Consider the following 12,645-nt stretch of genomic DNA (forward strand, 5'->3'; position numbering starts at 1 on the left):
ATGGGGATGTGGTGGTGCATTGAGCAGCAGTATGTGAATCTAATTGTGCAGTGTAATAGAAGATACATTCACCAACTTTGACAACCGGTGTTAGGTCAGTGAACATTTAACATCACTGCATCAAGGTCCTTGAGGTTGGACTCATGGTCTTGACCACCCCAGGTACCTGTTCCCACTGCCTTCTCAGAGTTTGTCCAGAGATCCTTCAGATATATGACACCTCTTGTACTCTGTTGGCATCTGCACCTCTTCAAACAAGGCCACTAGTCTAACGTGAAAAATCTTGGAGTCAGCTCACTGTTGTTCCATTGTTTAGTGCTCTTCTAGCTCACAATCCCTTTTGCAACTAAGCAGCATAGGATAGCTTTTAAGTGCTGGCCTCTCACAATTTTGTGCTCCCTCCCCCACTCAGGGGTGCAGGTATTTAGAAATGCAGTTAGTGCTAGCTGCAGGCAGAAATTATTTACAAAAAAAGAAGGGAGTACAAAGTTTGTGTCCTGGAGGTAATGGAGGTGGGTTAATTGCACGTCACGTTTACTCACGTCTTATCGAATGTCGTGGCTAGGTGTCCAAAAGGACAGCTTTTACTGTGTTACATCCTGTTACTTTACAGAGGGCACAGGCCGCCTGTTTTTTGAATTCTACCGTCTTCTCCATGAAACGAGGCCGAAAGAAGGAGACAATCGACCATTCTTCTGGCTGTTTGAAAATGTGGTGGCAATGGGAGTCAGTGACAAGAGGGACATCTCCCGCTTTCTAGAGGTAAGTTTCTTCAAAGCAAGAGGTCTAAACAGAAACAGCTAGTTCCCTTAACACTACCCCCCATAGTCCTGAAAAAGGACATAACAAATCATGCATTCTCAATTTCTGTCCAACAAGTCAATTTGCTATGTTTATAATCTGTAGCTTTCATAATTTTCATTCAAATGGAGCTGAATTATATTGCAAACCATTTATAATAAATGCACAATGATATGACTGAAGATCTAGTCCCTCTTGCCTCTTTTATATTTCCCAAATACTGTCTATAATGCTGCATCAGCAGAGTTAAGGGAGTGTCCCAGCTACTCACCTCCTGAGCAATTATATTGTGAATGCTACAGAAAGACATTGAAGAGACAAATCAGAGATGGGAGGTCTGGATGCAGTTTATATTCTGTGCTTCAGTGCAGTTGGGAGGAATGATATTATTAATTTCTAAATGTATTTTCTCAGAAACCTCAAACCTCGTTCCATTGCTCGTATTCTATTTCAGTCAGAATGGATTGGACATTATAACAATGACCTCTATTGCTGTAAAAATGATGGCTTAAGATGTGTGAGAAAATAAATCAGTATCCTTTTCTACATGAAGTTAAAAATGTCCGCAGGAAAACAAGAAACTAAAGACAAATGATTGCCTCTGCGGGCGTAGAAAAAAATACCTATGAGATTCTAAATAGATGGATTCATTCATGACTCTTAGATAATTTCTTTATGTATCATTAGATAGGGAATAGAATGATAACCAAACAGTGGAAACCGCATGTGATAGAGTTAAGCTATCCCACAAATAACAAATCAGATCTAATCTCTACAGTCCTGCCACAATCAGTCATGTATGGTAGTGGACAATCAAACAACTAACAGGAGGAGGAAGCTTCACAAATGTCCCCATCCTCAAAGATGGGAAGCCCAGCACATCAATGCAAAAGAGAACGCTGAAGCATTTGCAGCCATCTTTAGCCAGAAATGCCAAGTGGATTATCCATTGGCCTCCTCGTGAGGTTCCCAGGATCACAGATGCCAGTCTTCAGCCAGTTCGGTTCACTCCATGTGATATCATGAAACATCTGAAGGCACTGGATACTGGAAAGGCTATGTACCCTGTCAACATTCTGTCAATACTACTGAAGACTTGGGCTGCAGAACTAACCTGGATTAGCTCAGTGGGCTAGACAGCTGGTTTGTGATGCAGAACAAGGCCAGCAGCACGGGTTCAATTCCCATACCAGCTTACCCGAACAGGCGCCGGAATGTGGCGACGAGGGACTTTTCACAGTACCTCATACTTGTGACAAGAAAAGGTTATTATTATTATTAATCATGTCCCTAGCCAAGCTATTCCAGTACATCTACCCTGCAGTCTGTAAAATTGTCCAGGTATCTGCTGTCAACAACAAGCAGGACAAATCCAACCCAGCCAATTACTGCCCCATCAGTCCACTCTCAATCATCAGTGAAGAGATGGAAGGGTAGCCAACAACACTATCAATTGCACTTACTGAGCAATAACCAGTTTACAGCTGCTCAGTTTGGGTTCTCCCAGGGCCACTTTGCCCCTGGATTAATTACATCAAGGCAGCATTTGATTAAGTGCAGCATCAAAAAACTCTAGCAAAACTGGTCAATGGGAACCAGGGAGAAAACTCCACTGGTTGGAGTCATATCTAGTTGAAACGAAAATGATTTTGGTTGTTAAAAGCCAATCATCTCAGTCCCAGGACTGCAGAGTCTCTCAGCATAGTGCCCTCGACCCAACCACCTTCAGCTATTTCATCAGACTTTCACTCCATCTCAGGTCAGAAGTGGAGATGTTTGCTGATGATTGCACAATGTTCACATTCACGATTCCCCGGGTACTGAAGTAGTCTGTGTCCATATGTAGTAAGACTTAAACAACATTCAGGCTTGGGCTGGTAAGTGCCAGTGACACTTGTCACACAAGCATCATGCACTGGCCATCTCTCCTTGAAATTCAATAGCATTAGCCTCTCTAACCACCCCACTATCTAAATCCTGGGGCTTACCACTATTTTAGTACAAACCTTTCTGCTTACCCATGCCTGCCACAGGATCTCCTGCTCTAGGCTTGTGTTTTATCAGTTCAGTGACTAATACCACTAAAAAATACCTTTAAACAAATTCCGCTAACCCAGGCCTGCCACAGAATTATCATCATAGAATTTACAGTGCAGAAGGAGGCCATTCGGCCCATCGAGTCTGCACTGGCTCTTGGAAAGAGCACCCTACCCAAGGTCAACACCTCCACCCTATCCCCATAACCCAGTAACCCCACCCAACACTAAGAGCAATTTTGGACACTAAGGGCAATTTATCATGGCCAATCGGCCTAACCTGCACATCTTTGGACTGTGGGAGGAAACCAGAGCACCCGGAGGAAACCCACGCACACACGGGGAGGATGTGCAGACTCTGCACAGACAGTGACCCAAGTCGGAATCGAACCTGGGACCCTGGAGCTGTGAAGCAATTGTGCTATCCACAATGCTACCGTGCTGATGATTTTATTAAATTCAAATTTAACCATCTACCATGGTGGGATTTGAACCTGGAACTCCAGAGCATTGCTTTAGGGTTGTGATTTATCAGTTCAGTAGCCTAGCCCAGAAACTGAATTGGGCTTGTCATATAATTACAATGGTTAGGAGAGCAGGTCAGAGGCTAGGAATTCTGTGGCGAGGAACTCACCTCCTGATTCCCTTGTTGAAGACAACAGTCAGGAAGGAGTGTGATGGAATACTCCCCATCGCCTGGATGACTGCAGTTCCAACAACACTGAAGAAGTTCAACACCCTCAGGAGAAAACAGCCCGTTTGATTGGCACTCTCTCCACCAATGATGCACATTGGCAGAAGTGTGTACCATTTACGAGATGCAGTGCAGCAACTCAACAAAGCCCCTTTGACAGCAACCTTCCAAATCCATGACCATTGCCACATAAAAGGACAAGGGCAGCAGATGCAATGGTACACCACCACCAAGTTCCCCTCCGAGCCACACATCATCCTGCCTTGGAACTATATTGCCATTCCTTCACTGCCGCTGGGTCAAAATCCTAGAACTCCCTTCCTTACAGCACTGCGAGTGTTCCTGCACCAGATGGACTGCAGCAGTTCCAGAAGGCAGCTCAACATCACCTTTTCGAGGGCAATTTGGGATGAGAAATAAATGCTGACCTACCATCCTGTGAATGAATAAATAAAGAAAAAATTCATGGATAAAAATAATTCCCCAAATCTCCAAAGTTTTTAAAGCCCCAATCTTAGCACTATTTAAATGTTATATAACATCAAAGCAACAATGTATCAAAATCAAACAGTGCAGTGTCGTGTCTCCCTTAAAACATCGGCTGCAATGCACGCTTGTCTTATAACATTTCTTTTGCTTCAACAATCTGGGTATTTTCCAGTGGTTGGTAATGTTTTCTCCTTTTGAGATGCACTCATTGGTCTTCACTAAATATTGTTTTAAGCCTGCAAATCCGTTTCCATCAGTATCCACTGCATTACCGGTGATGCAAAGCTTACAGCTACAATATTTATAATGCCATGGAATGCTTTTAAACATAATGGCATTGCCAGGTCCACCACATCTACCCATCCTCCTCACAAGCTGACAGATACACCAATCTGTTGAACGATTTCATGCTTGGACGTTGATTTAAAATTTTAATGCAAGACATCATAAATATGAATTTTGTGGTGTAAGATATTAGTATTAATTGAGTGAAATTATCTGAAATTTTCTTTTAATTATTTATATGGGGGCTGGAATTTTCAGCCCTTTTTTTTGTTTTGGGGGGTAAGTGTGGAGAGGTGGAGAATCGAGTGGGAGACCCATAATGGCATTTATGGCAGAAAAGTTTTGCCACTTGATTGTTCCCACCACCTCAACAATTACTTAACAGGGATCCCGACTTTTAAAGTTGGGATCCCCATTTACCTCTCATTTGCAATGTGTTGGTCTGTACATTCACAACAGGTCCCCTTGGGGAACCTGCCGGAGGTGCACAGGTGGCTACAGATCCCAGGGAAAGGGGGACATGCCTGGCACTGCTCCTTCGTACTGCCTGGGCACTGGATGGGGAACTGCTCTCTGGCACTGCTCCGGGGGGGGGGGGGGGGGGGGGGGGGGGGTCCCATGGTGGGGGACATTCTTCCCGAGGGGAGTACGGTGTTCCGTTTCTGTGGGGTTCTTGTTTTTTCTAATTTTTTTACATCAGGTCCCCCTTTAACACTACCCCGCCAGCATGACGTCATGGGACCCGCCTCCTAGATTATTTCTGGCTGAGTGTCAAAACATGATGACAAAAGGCAGCAGTGCAGCTGGCGGGCTACACAATGCTTCTCCAGCCTGAGTTGACAGCTTAAATCAGAAAATTCTTCACATGGGGTCATTTTGCAAATTCACACTCCTGGTATTGCCCTTTCCCAACAAAGTGTGTTTGCTGAAAATGCAGGTGCAGGCCCCTTAGGACGGATTGAAAGTCATGGCTACAGCATGCCAGAATTCTTACTATGCCCCAACTGACAAATCGCTATGTCCGATGCACAAGTCCTTTATAGTTTTAAAGCAGGTGATCAGGGAATTGGGGCAGGGGAGTGGCAAGAGAGAAGATTCCATTCAAATAATAACATTGGCAGCACGGTAGCATGGTGGTTAGCATAAATGCTTCACAGCTCCAGGGTCCCAGGTTCGATTCCCGGCTGGGTCACTGTCTGTGCGGAGTCTGCACATCCTCTCCGTGTGTGCGTGGGTTTCCTCCGGGTGCTCCGGTTTCCTCCCACAGTCCAAAGATGTGCGGGTTAGGTGGATTGGCCATGATAAATTGCCCGTAGTGTCCTAAAAAGTAAGGTTAAGGGGGGGGTTGTTGGGTTACGGGTATAGGGTGGATACGTGGGTTTGAGTAGGGTGATCATTGCTCGGCACAACATCGAGGGCCGAAGGGCCTGTTCTGTGCTGTACTGTTCTATGTTCTATGTTCTATGTTCTATTGTCCAAATTCATGAAATAAATAAGCTTTTTCTTTTTTCTCTTTTCGTGCCAGTGTAATCCTGTGATGATAGATGCCAAGGAAGTCTCTGCTGCCCATCGAGCCCGTTACTTCTGGGGTAACCTTCCTGGTATGAACAGGTTGGTGAAAGAACGGTGTGGGACCAATACTGAGAATTAGCCAGTGGACAACATGACACAGTGAGACTCAGCAGAATATTCTGTCAGCGAACATACATTATCTATAGAAATCCTTAGACTCACCATTTGATCCTAGATTTTATTCCCTTTTGTTTCTTCTGTATCACTCCTTTCAGGAAGAAACATAATGTGGTCCAGGTTGTAGTGTTCTTACATTGTGATTGGTTGACTAGATGCAAGGTGAGGTATATTTGTCAGTTTTTCCAGTTTCTGCAGAGGAACTTATTAATACAATTATCCCATATGACGAAGAGCTGGGCAAATTTCTAGACTGATTGAAATGACAGGTTAGAAACTTGAAACTGGTGACTGCCTTTTGGAGACAGACAAAGCCTTACGCTGGAGTTAAGTAATTCTAAATTGTCAACATTTTATTTCTAATTATTGTACCTGATTTTGTCCTTTTATATTTTCTTCCTTTATAAATTATTCCACATGTTCAATTCCAAAAGCACTATGATATAAATGTAACATCACTGATGTGGCCCTTGGATTCAGGTCATCAAGTCCAAGGGATTTGTCAGCCTTTAGTCCCATTAGTTTGTTAATGCCTTAGTGATTGTTTTAAGTTCCTCGATGTCTTTTGCTCCTTGACTTTTTACTATTCTTGAGAAGCTGTTATTGTCTTCAGCTGCGAAGACTAATACAAAATACTTGTTCAAAGTCTGTTGTTGATTCCCCAGTCTCATCCTCTAAGTAAGAGACCAACTTTTAATTTAGCTACTCTCTTCCTTTGCATGTACTTGTAGAAACTCTCCGAATCTGTTTTTATATTTCTTGCGAGTTTACTGTCATTCCAATATCTCTTTTTTTTGTCATCCCTTGCCAGTTTCTACACTTTTTCCAATATTCCAATACCACTAATCTTTGCAAACTTGTGCACCCATTCTTCCATTCTTAGCCACGGATGGTTCATCCTTCTTGTAGAAGGTGTCATTCTCTTTTTTTTTTAAATATTTTTATTGAGACAAGTTTTTCAATATCACACTGCAAAACCATAATACACAACAAATACAATTCCAGACTCAACATCCCCACCAATCCCACCCTTCACGACAAGAACAAGGGAAAAACAACCAAGTCAAACCAGAAACGAAACCAGGAATATACTTGATATATTCGTGACTGTTTCTAAGTACAAAAACTCCACAAGGATCCTCAACCAGGACAAAGCACTGGACAGAACTGGAGCCCTCCACCCAAACAGAACTCATCTTTGGGCTATCAGCGAGGGGAGGGCAAAAGCATTAGCCTGGCGAGTCCAAGACCCCAAAGATAGCCACCAGCGGGCAAGGTTCCAACTCAACCCCAAGAATCCCTGACATGGTGCGAAAGAAGGAGACTCAAAAGCTCTCAAGTTTAGGATAAAACCAGAAAATATGCGTATGATTCACTGGATCCCGTGAACAAGACTCGCAACTATCTTCTACTCCCAGATAAAAAACACTCATCCGCACCTTGGTCAGATGTACCCTATGCACCACGTTAAACTGAATCAAGCTGAGACTAGCACATGAGGAGGTTGAGTTGACCCTGTGCAGAGCCTCACTCTACACCTCTTCCATCAAAAACCTGACCCAACTCCCCCTTCCTTTTTACCTCATCCAATGAAGATTGCTCCATTGATCCAGCCGACTACAAATATCCGATATCTTCCCGTCACCTAGCTTAACCATCAAAAGGACCCCATCCATCAAAGAGAGTGAGGGTGCCAAGGGGAAGGAAGGAATCTCTTTACGCAAAACGTTATGCACTTTATAACACCTAAACCTTCGGAAGCTGGAACTTATAATAATAATATAATTATAGTATAATTATAATAATAATCGCTTATTGTCACAAGTACCTTGATAAAGTTACTGTGAAAAGCCCCTGGTCGCCACATTCCGGCGGATTTTCGGGGAGACCGGTACAGGAATTGAACCCGCGCTGCTGGCATTGTTCTGCATTACAAGCCAGCTGTTTAACCCACTGTGCTAAACCAGCCCCTGGAACTTGCCCTACCATTCATCAAAACCAGTGAACTTCCCCTCTATAAACACATTCCTAAAGCGTTCCAATCCCTCCTCCCCCAGACGCCAAAGGGCGAGTCCAAAACCGTTGGAACAAAGCGATGTTTTCTGCAGATCGAGTCTAACAATGGCATGGCACCAAGCTTGAAATGTCACCTCAACTGTCTCCATATTCTCAGAGTGACTACAACCACCGGACTTGAAGTCCACTTTGCGGGGGAAAATGGAAGCAGACCCAAAACCAAGGGGGCGATTCTCCAAAATGGAGACAAAGTGTTCGCGACGTCGTGTACGCGGTTGCGGCGATTCTCCGGCCCGGGGCTCTCAAATTAGTACCTCTACAGGCACTCCTCTCCACCTGCTGCCATGTGGACTCCGTACCCTTAAACCACCCCCGTACCTTTTCCATGTCCATTACCCAATAATAAAATAACAGATTGGGCAACGTCTTTCTCTCTGCAAAAACACCCTACGTGCGGTCTTGCCCACCCAAATAAAAGAACATATCATTTTATTAACTTTCACAAATAAATATTTGGGGAGGAAAACTGGGAGACAATGGAACGAAAGTAGAAACCTTGGGAGGATATTCATCTTCACCAATTGAGCCTGCCGCCCCAGGAACAAATGGAGGTTTTCCCATTTCTTCAAATCAGACTTGACCACATTTACCAGACCAACAAAATTCATAGAATTTACATGCAGAAGGGGGGCATTCGGTCCATCGAGTTTGCACCGGCCCTTGGAAAGAACACCCTACTTCACCCACGCCTCCCCACTCTATCTCCGTAACCCAGTAACCTACCTTAACATCTTTGGACACCAGGGGGCAATTAAGCATGGCCAATCCACCTAACCTGCACATCTTTGAACTGTGGGAGGAAACCAGAGCACCCGGAGGAAACCCACACAGATACTGGGAGAAAGTGTAAACTTCATAGGCACCATAGGCAGTTACCCGAGGCTGGAATTGAACCCATGTCCATGGTTCTGTGAAGCAGCAGTGCTAACCATTGTGCCACCGTGCACTGTAAAATTCAGTTTATGGGCCACCTGGATTTCCAGATAATGGAAGCTAGACCTGGCCAGGCAAAAAGGCAACCTCCCCAGATCAGCTCCATTCCCTGGGGGATTCAACAGAAAGTATTTGTCTTTACCTAAGTTCAATTTATATTGCGAGAAGGAAACAAAGCATCTCAGCAGCTTCATTATTTCCTCTACACTGGAGAAACAATCCACGTACAAATTCACCCTATATCCCTTCCTCCCCTTTCTATTTCCCTCCAACTCGTAGATGATTTAAATGCTATGGCCAGATTCTCAATTGCCAAGGCAAACAACAGCGGGGACCATGGACAACCCAGCCTTGTACCTCTCTTCAGCTGGAAATAATTTGAGCTCAAGATATCCATATGAATGCTTGCAGTGAGGACTCATCCGCGCATGCGCGGGTTCAAGTCGTCCAATCCGTGCATGCGCGGCTGACGTCATCATATGTGTCAGCCGTCGCTAACTTTGGCGCGTGGGCTTAGCGAAATTCGTTAAACCCGCGATGCCGTAGTTCACGGGGCCGCGATGCTAGCCCCGACCAGGGAGCAGAATCGGGTCCCGGGATGGGGCGCGGAGGCTGCCGTGAAACACGGCCATTTTCATGGCAGCCTTCACGACTCTCCGCCTTTGTGGAGAATCGCGCCCATAGGCCTCAATCTATCCAGGCAAGGCTCCAGTACACAATTAAAATGCCCCCCAGAATTAGCTGGTGCAAGTCCAGATCGGGGATAGAAGCCAGCAACTTGTTGATAAAAACTGTATCATGCCAATTTTGGCATATAAATTAACTAAGACTATCAGGGTACCATAAGAATATAAGACATAGGAGCAGAATTCGGCCACTCGGCTCTTCGAGTCTGCTCCACCATTCAATCATGGCTAATATTTTCTCATCCCCGTTCTCCTGCCTTCTCCCCATAACCACTGATTCCCTTATTAATCAAGAACCTATCTATCTCCGTCTTAAAGATACTCAGTGATGTGGTCTCTACAGCCTTCTGCGGCAATGAGTTCCACAGATTCACCACCCTCTGGCTGAAGGAATTCCTCCTCATTTCTGTTTTAAAGGATTCCTACTCTTGCTCTGTCTTTTGGTCATCCATTTTCTATCACCCTGTGTTGGTGTGACCGAGTCAGCGAATGTGCTATCCATGACATTCTCAGCATCGCGGATGCTCCAAAGTGAGTCCACCTGCAGCTCCAGAGCCGTCAGGCGGCCTAACAAGAGCTGCAGCTGGACACACTTTTTCCAGGTGAAGGAGTCAGAGTCAGTGGACGTGTCCCTGAGCTCCCACATTGTACATGAGGAGCATGACACGGGCCTGGGATCTCCTGTCATGTCTTAAACCTTAGGTTAACTTATACAACTACAATATCAAAAAACAAAATAAAAATATAAATAAATGAAAAGAAAAACTACTTACTAGTCAACAACCCACTGACCTCCAATTGCATACCTCCAATTCCAATCTATCAGTATCCTAGCCACGAGAAAATATATTTTCTTATTAATCAAAATCGCAGCCCCCTCGGGCCCTACTGTCAAATCCCAAATAAAATACTTGCCGTAGTGTGGCAACGCGGGGATTTTCACAGTAACATCATTGCAGTGGTAATGTAAGCCTACTTGTAACACTTAATAAATATTATTGTATTTTTATTATATCTAGATTTATACTTTGTACTACAATGTAGCTACTGTTTGGAGGCTTATAAACTACTCGCAGTCTGACTACTTTTCGTCCAATTTTTATCTCCACCTAAACCCTACATCGTAGTCTTTTTAGTCAGATTTTTTTCTCACTACTGATTTGATTACATCCTTTATTAACAGAACTACTCCATGCCTTTTTCCTTTCTTCATATCCTTCCAAAATATTAATAATTTTTGAATATTCATTCTTTGCCTTCGTTACCTTGCCAGTCATGTCTCTGTAATGGCTTTCATATCATACCTATTTATTTCTACTTATGCTATGGATTCATCCATCTTGTTATGAATGCTTAACACATTAAAAATAAAGAGCCTTTAATACATCCTTTTATCAGGATTCCCCACACTGATCGATTTTCTGGTGTACTCTTATGTTTCGACAGTCTATCCCTTCTGTTATAGCCTGGTTATCATTACTGCCCTGCACTATTGCCTTTACCTTTTTTATTAACATCCCCTCACCTTAACCCTTAACTCTTCGATCTTTTAGATTAAATCTCTCTCTACAGCCCTTGTTATATGATGTGCCAGGACACAACAGTTCAAGTGAAGCACAATCTTTATACATGACTTGGTAGGGTAGCACGGTGGCACAGTGGTTAACATTGCTGCCTACGGCGCTGAGGACCCGGGTTCGAATCCCGGCTCTGGGTCACTGTCCGTGAGGAGTTTGCACATTCTCCCCGTGTCTGCGTGGGTTTCACCCTAACAACCCAAAGATGTGCAGGATAGGTGGATTGGCCACGCTAAATTGCCCCTTAATTGGAAAAAATAATTGGGTACTCGAAATTTTTTTTAAAATACATGACTTGGATGTAGGGACCAAATGTAATATTTCCAAATTTTATGAAGACACAAAAGCAGGTGAGCACTTATGTTATGAGGAGGGAGCAAGGAAAGGCTAAGAGATTGCGATGCGTGAGGGAGAGCCGGGTGGGGGTCAAACTGGCCGTGGCGGGGGGTTCGTGCAGTCAGAGGGAGAGACGCGGTTCCCTGTGGCCCAGAGCGGGTGCTGACTGCCCGGTGCCAGGCTCTGGGCTGGAGAGCAACTTGCAGTGGGAGGGGCAGAATCCAGGAGCCAAACTGGGGGAAAGAGGTTCTGTTGAGGGAGGGGGGGGGGGGGGGGGGGGAGGGGGGGGGGCTAAAGCTGAGGTAAATTAGAATAGAGGGTTAAATGCATGGCTCGAAAATTGGCATGGGAGCAATGGGGTTTTGATTCATGGGGCGCTGGCACCAATATTGGGGAAAGTGGGAGAAAGACTGTTGGAAACGTGCTGTGGGAAGCATCCAGGTGAGTGGCATAACTAGGCTGCTAGAGAGGGATTTAAACTAAGTAATGGGGCAAGGGATCAGGGTTCGAGAAATTACAGTAGACCAGGCAAAACAGCCATGTAGGAATATGGAAAATGAGGATCAGAGTGTGGCAGGAAGAGAGAGATTGCACAAATCTAAGAGCGCACGAGCAAAAAAGGCGAGAGGGTGATCATTGCTCGGCACAACATCGAGGGCCGAAGGGCCTGTTCTGTGCTGTACTGTTCTATGTTCTATGTTCTATGTTCTAGAGTGGGCATAATGTGGCAGATGGAATATAATGGACAGGATTCTCCATTTGGGAGACAAAGTGTTGCCGCCGGTTCTGAATAGCGTCCTATTCGCGTTCCTGTTCGGGGTGCTATTCCTTTAGTGAGTCAGGACATGCAAATAGGCCAGCACTCTACCGGCGTGAATGTAGACCCCTTCCTGGCACAGTAGGCATTCTAACCGCCGGGCCGGAGTTAGCGCCAAAGAGCCTGGCAGCTGGAGCTGTTTTAAGTGCTCCACTTACCACACACTCACTGTAACCACGAAGGTGGCTCTCAGAAGACCTCTACCCGAAATACTGCTGACGGGAAG

The 12,645-nt window shown here is 44.8% G+C and overlaps 1 protein-coding gene across 14 annotated transcripts in view; it reads left to right on the forward strand.

The window, feature by feature from the left end:
* Positions 1-12,645, forward strand: part of dnmt3ab (DNA (cytosine-5-)-methyltransferase 3 alpha b) — a 709,318-nt gene that overhangs the window by 630,877 nt on the left and 65,796 nt on the right. For 13 of the 14 annotated variants that reach the window (XR_005460997.1, XR_005460998.1, XM_038800092.1 and 10 more), the window contains 2 exons: positions 614-762; positions 5,831-5,916. Coding sequence is in view for 12 of the 14 variants with exons in the window: in XM_038800092.1 (XP_038656020.1) it covers positions 614-762; positions 5,831-5,916 (235 nt within the window). In the remaining 2 variants the exon portion in view is untranslated. Of the gene's footprint in view, positions 1-613; positions 763-5,830; positions 5,977-12,645 lie in introns of all 14 variants that reach the window. The other variant, XM_038800103.1, reaches the window with a different exon arrangement.

Source organism: Scyliorhinus canicula, chromosome 6, assembly GCF_902713615.1.
Source record: "Scyliorhinus canicula chromosome 6, sScyCan1.1, whole genome shotgun sequence".
NCBI classification, from domain to species: domain Eukaryota; kingdom Metazoa; phylum Chordata; class Chondrichthyes; order Carcharhiniformes; family Scyliorhinidae; genus Scyliorhinus; species Scyliorhinus canicula.